This window comes from Hydractinia symbiolongicarpus, chromosome 8 (assembly GCF_029227915.1).
Source record: "Hydractinia symbiolongicarpus strain clone_291-10 chromosome 8, HSymV2.1, whole genome shotgun sequence".
NCBI classification, from domain to species: Eukaryota; Metazoa; Cnidaria; class Hydrozoa; order Anthoathecata; family Hydractiniidae; genus Hydractinia; species Hydractinia symbiolongicarpus.
This window is the reverse complement of record NC_079882.1, coordinates 3466162-3471934: the sequence shown is the minus strand read 5'-3', so window position 1 is coordinate 3471934 and position 5773 is coordinate 3466162. Positions and strand designations below refer to the sequence as shown.

The following is a 5773-nucleotide window of genomic DNA, read 5'->3' as shown; positions in this document are numbered from 1 at the left end:
TTATAAACATTAGGTACTCCAGGTCGATCATAAACACTCACTGTTTGAGCCAGTACTGGTGTAAGTCAGTCTAGTATGTGTAATTCATTATCACCTGGTGGCATCACGATGTCTTTTTTGTTCTTTCTGTTTATCAATGGCATTGTCTTATTGACACATGTTTTGTTGACACTTTCATGAGTGTTAGGGTTAGTCCTATTTCCATATCCATTTTCGTTGCGTGAAATATACATGGAAAAATACCGAATAACATGAAAATAAATCGGGATGCTACTTCAAGTTTGAAGAATGTATCAACAAAATCTCTTCCTTGTTGGAATGAGGAATTATTTGGGGATTTTGAGTCAAAATTAAGCTCCACAAAATTGCACCTTTTAGTGCTCATCAAAGTTCTGCTGCTGTTTAAGAAATGCGTTTTTTTTATACATACTAAATATATACATACATATGTTTATTGTTATCATTTGGCTTAGAAAATATTTAAGATGCTAAACCAATTGTACAGATAAATTCAGTGTTCGCATCATAAGAGCATCCGATCACAAAAAGATATCAGCAAAAAGATATTTCTTGCAAATAGATTTTTCGTTTACTTACATAACTGACTAGCATAATTTTAGGTTGAATCTATAAGATTAGAATTGCTTTTAATATTTTCTTAACCTGTATCTTAGTCCAAATTAATATGGTGTCAAAAACATCTTATCAGCGTCTCAAAGAAGGGCTAAATACTAGAACTCAGAAAGTATGATGACAATGGAACTATTTTTTGGCTTAATTTACGAAATCTCAAGTCGATATTTAAATTTTTACTAAAGTTCATGTTTACTGCCTTGTAATTAGTATTAAAAGTTTTGAGATAATATATCACAGTGGTAAGCTGTTCAATATTTATTTCGTAAAAACATTGTGCAATTTTTGCAAGAAAACAATGTAATATATTTATTTTAGCAATATATTTCGAAGTATTCATCATCAGGCCATAAGTAAAATTATATAAACAGTAAAACTGCTAAATAAAAAGTATTCACATCACATATCAACATCTCATACACTATACACAAGTAAAAAGGTATTAAATGATTAAAACTCCCATGAGGGATAAGTCATAATTAAACTTTTATTACTAATTCACGGTTTTTAAACTCGTCCTTTGTGTTTATTTTAGGCTTTTTTCCCCGAATGAAAAGTGCTTCCAGTGTCATTAAATGATATTCCGACTTAATCGATTTGCCATTATTTCTGCTTGATTGATTGATAGCTCCACATTACATGTCTTGGAATGACGTCCCACGTAACCACAGCCTGATATAAATAAGTGATGTGATATACATTTCAACTCAGAAGGAGGTGGAGGTCTGCAAAATATAAAAACAAAGAAAACTAACAACGCTTCGTAATAGTAAAAAATCATATCACCTCAAAATATTTTTACAACTTATTCAATCAAAAAGTATGTCATCACTTCATCCGAGGTCACAACAAAAATTTCAAAGTTCAAATGACTTAGGTGCTGGTTGTCCCTGATGTCAGCTACACCTACATAGCAAATATCTTGATTTTTGGCCTTATGTACACTCCTTTGTAATGGGTACAGGTTATAAAGTGCGATCTAGTAAATTTTATACGCAGTTTAGCTGGTCTGCATGTCTGGCAAATTTTGCAACCTACTGAATGCGTAGTGCTGAATAATTGGTGCTTTCTGTCAATTTAAAAAATAATAATATTCCAAAAAAAGGAGCATTTAGAAAAAAAAAATACCTGAGCTGAATTAAAAAATCTCCTATTTGGAAACCAATAATCGTAAATTAAAAAAGCAGAACCATCAACAAAGAAATAAAAGTGGAGGGGCGTATGTTATGGGCGTAAAAGTACTGCCATAGTTGGATTTGGCACACCAGAGAAAACATTTGATAATTCACCTGCCAGAATGTCGAAAATGTTTTGTTTTATGTAACGTTAAAGCATATACCCAGCATTGACAAAAATATTTAGAAAAAAGTAACTTTATGGACAGTATTGGCTACTTTCGAGATATAAGTACAACCAGCTAAAGAATCAAAATAATTTCTTGCGATAACAAACTCTTTAACAAATTAGGAAAAGTCGAACATTTATGTTCATATTCTTTGTACGGTCTTTAACGATCGCCTGATCCAAGATTTCGCATAAAGAGACGCCACTTGATAATCAACCGGATAATAGAAGGAATAAAATAAAAAAACAATTCCTCATTCTCGTCATTATATTAGGTGCAACTACATGCGTCTTTACGAGTTAACAGAAATATTCTCAGTAACAAGAAAGTACACATTAAAAATCGTGGAACACTAATCAATCACAACAAAAAAAGGTATACGTGTTTAATTGCTGTATGCGTGTTCTGTACACTGCATCAAAATAAATTATCTATACACTATCATCAATATTTTATTTACAATTTTTCAACATAATGATGCACAAATTAGCAGTTCCTTCAATCTGTTCGTACCAGGTGATTCGTAGTAGCGGTTGTTATTTAGTTTTAGCTGTAAGTAATTTATTTATTTGCTTCCTCGTTTTTATTCTTTTCTTTAATACAACCCGCACTTTTTCATGAACGCGTCGAATGCATGAACAAAAAGAAATATAACCTCAACACATGTAATAACAGAAAATCCTGACCATAAGCCGAGCTGACCTCCGATATCTGAAAGTAAATTCTCAATTTTATAAGGCACATTTTCTTCTACAACGAACAATTCAAATTTGTTAAAGTTCATATTTATGCTCAACGTGTCCGCTTTATGAATAACCCGTTTCGAGTAACGGCTTCCAGTGATGTCAAGTGTAAAAGACATATGTTCACATGGTAACCTGCAGTCTTTAGCGCATGTCATGGATTTATTAGTCACGGCTTTTTGAATCTCAATGGCGCATTGAGTCTCGTGCGAGCTATTACAAATATTTAAGCTGGAAAGAGAAGGGACGGTATAACTTGTACAATTACACTGTCTTATCATTTCTTTTGACGCACAAACTTTAAAGCACAACTCAGTAGAATATTTATCAACATCGCGTATGCCATTCGGAAATTCACCTAGATTCATGCTATAATGAGGTATACAGCTTAAGTTGTTAAATGGATCGACTCTTCGCGTTTGCGTTTGGTGAATTATAGCAGAGTACACGGAACCAGGAGAAATATTATATCCCTCTGACTCTAAGTCAATGTATCTACCTTTTTCTCCCACGTGGAGGATTAATCCAGCAGATTCCGTGTTGCTAAGAAATTCATCTTCCTGCAAATTTATCTTCAGAGAAAGTCCTTCATAGGCACCGGCTTTAGTTACTTGTCGTGATATATTACCAGTGTTGAAAGAAAAACAATTCCCATGTCGCCAGTGCCAAAAGTGACGCCAGAATTTTCTTTTGTTGCAATTGTAAATTTTTTTCCATTTGCATTCCATTACCAAATCATCAAAAGTGTGGCCATATTTAGATATTCCTTCGCCTTCAGATAAAGCAAGAATAGCCATTTCCTTACGAAATGTATCATCCTTAATGGCTTTTTCTAAGAATTCCGAGTCCGTCTCCATTTCAGTCTCAGAATAATTGTATTCAGGAAAAGTAGATTTGTTAGCATCAAAGACAAAATTATCATACATTGACCACTTGACCATATTTGAGTTGCAAATGGTGACGACTGGAAAGGTGAGATTCTCAAATTGTTTCATTGTTAAAGTTTGACTGACTGGTTTGTTTAAGTACGTAGTAACAAGAGGAATGACTTGAAACAATAAACAAGTCTGACATCCAATAATGACAAAAATCCAAATGATCTTGATTGAAAGCGCACCTGTTAGCACTATATTAGAGAAGCCATGAGCAGTGGTGGTTTCAGCAAATTCGGTAAAAATCGACTTTCTAGTTACATCATCTTGACTTTTTGTAGGTGAAGAATCCATCCTTTCAATGTTTTTATTGTTCTGCTCCATTGAGCCATCAATAGGTGCTACTTTCACAACTGTCAATTTTGACATGTTGAAGTTTGTTTTTACTTTTCGTTTTAACATCTAAGATAATGTACTTAAAAAATAAAATTTCTGACGGTTTCTATGGCTTACAATAAATACTATACGAGACTTACAACAACATTTCAGCATTACTTTCATGAATATTTAAACACAGGATCGTATTTATATTGCAAGTAAAAAATATACTCACTATCAAATATAATTTTTTTCTTAATACTTCATTTTTTCTGAAGAATTATGACTAACATTTATTTTATTGTTTAACTTAATTATTTATATCTGTGATTTGAAAACAAAAAGAACTGGTAACGGAAGAAGAACGTGGGAATGGGGACACTTGAGTAGTAACACATCCAGTAGAATCAGCACTCTCCGTCTACAATATATAATATCTCAAAAATATTCCAACTTCAATGTTTTGTATCCCATTATTACTTTCATATTTGGTTCTTTGCACAAGCTTTCTTTTAACAGCCAGGACGATACGAATTCAAGGCATCATGTAACATCTGATTTTTATCAAATAATAATAAAATAATAATAATAAAGAAGAAGAATAATAATACAAGAATAAACATACTGTTTGATTAATTCTTCTCGTTGTAAGTGAGGTAAGCCTATACCAATTTGCTTCTGGTTAACAAGTAGCTGCTTGCAAACCTACAAAACAGAACATTACATTATATATATATATATATATATATATATATATAATGTAATGTTCTGTTTTGTAGGTTTGCAAGCAGCTACTTGTATATATATATATATATATATAGCAGCTACATATATATAGCAGCTACTTATATATATATATATATATATATATATATATATATATATATATATATATATATATATATATATATATATATATATATATATATATATATATATATATATATATATATATATATATATATATATATATATATATATATATATATATATATATATATATATATATATATATATATATATATATATATATATATATATATATATATATATATATATATATATATATATATATATAACATTTTCATAGAGATCTTCTAGTAGCTTCCCCACTGTTACATCTTCCATGTCGTACAACTTCACGTCATAATGATACCCTCTACAAAAGTTTGAACTTCATTGATTAAACTTAAAAAGTGTTCTTGGCAAAAAAGGGAAAACTGAAAGTTTGAAAAGAACTATGAATGACCATTACAGGTTTTTAACAAAAAAATCTATAGTAAGAAACTTTTTGAGTACCCCAGGGACTCCTTGTGAAAAGTTTCGGTTTTTAGCAGAAAATGGCTCCTCCGCAAACCATGCTGAATGATAAGAGATCTTTCGAGAAACTTGGAAAGCTTTATAAGGCCTTTTGTGATGTGTCAAAATAAGATAGAAGCTATAATTGTTATAAACATCAGAAAATATAAAATAGATTTCAGCAAATGCAAGTATTTTTTGACAAGCTTTCAACGAAAAACTGCACCCCATGATCACGTTAGTACAAGTGTGGTTCAAAAGGTTTTACATAAAACAACAAAAATAGAAGAAAAAGCACAGTCCTATGAATATATATTTTGGGTTGTCTTTTACTGACTTCAACTATTGTTTTTAGAAATTTTGTAAATCTTAGACTTTTTACTAAGCGTTGCTGCTTTTATTTAGAGAGTTACAAAATAATATTCATTTTTAAACGGAATAAAAATCAACTTGAAGATTCTTCGAACAGTGAACAAATGCTCAGTAAAGACGAACGTAAATAC

General features: G+C 31.0%; 1 protein-coding gene across 1 annotated transcript; it reads right to left on the bottom strand.

Moving 5' to 3' along the window:
- Positions 1-1073: 1073 nt before the first annotated feature.
- LOC130655149 (acid-sensing ion channel 4-A-like) lies at positions 1074-4350 on the bottom strand. The gene has a single exon (XM_057457855.1). It carries the CDS (start codon positions 4053-4055, stop codon positions 2574-2576), a length of 1482 nt encoding a protein of 493 aa, XP_057313838.1. The 5' UTR covers positions 4056-4350; the 3' UTR covers positions 1074-2573.
- Between the last annotated feature and the right edge of the window lie 1423 nt (positions 4351-5773).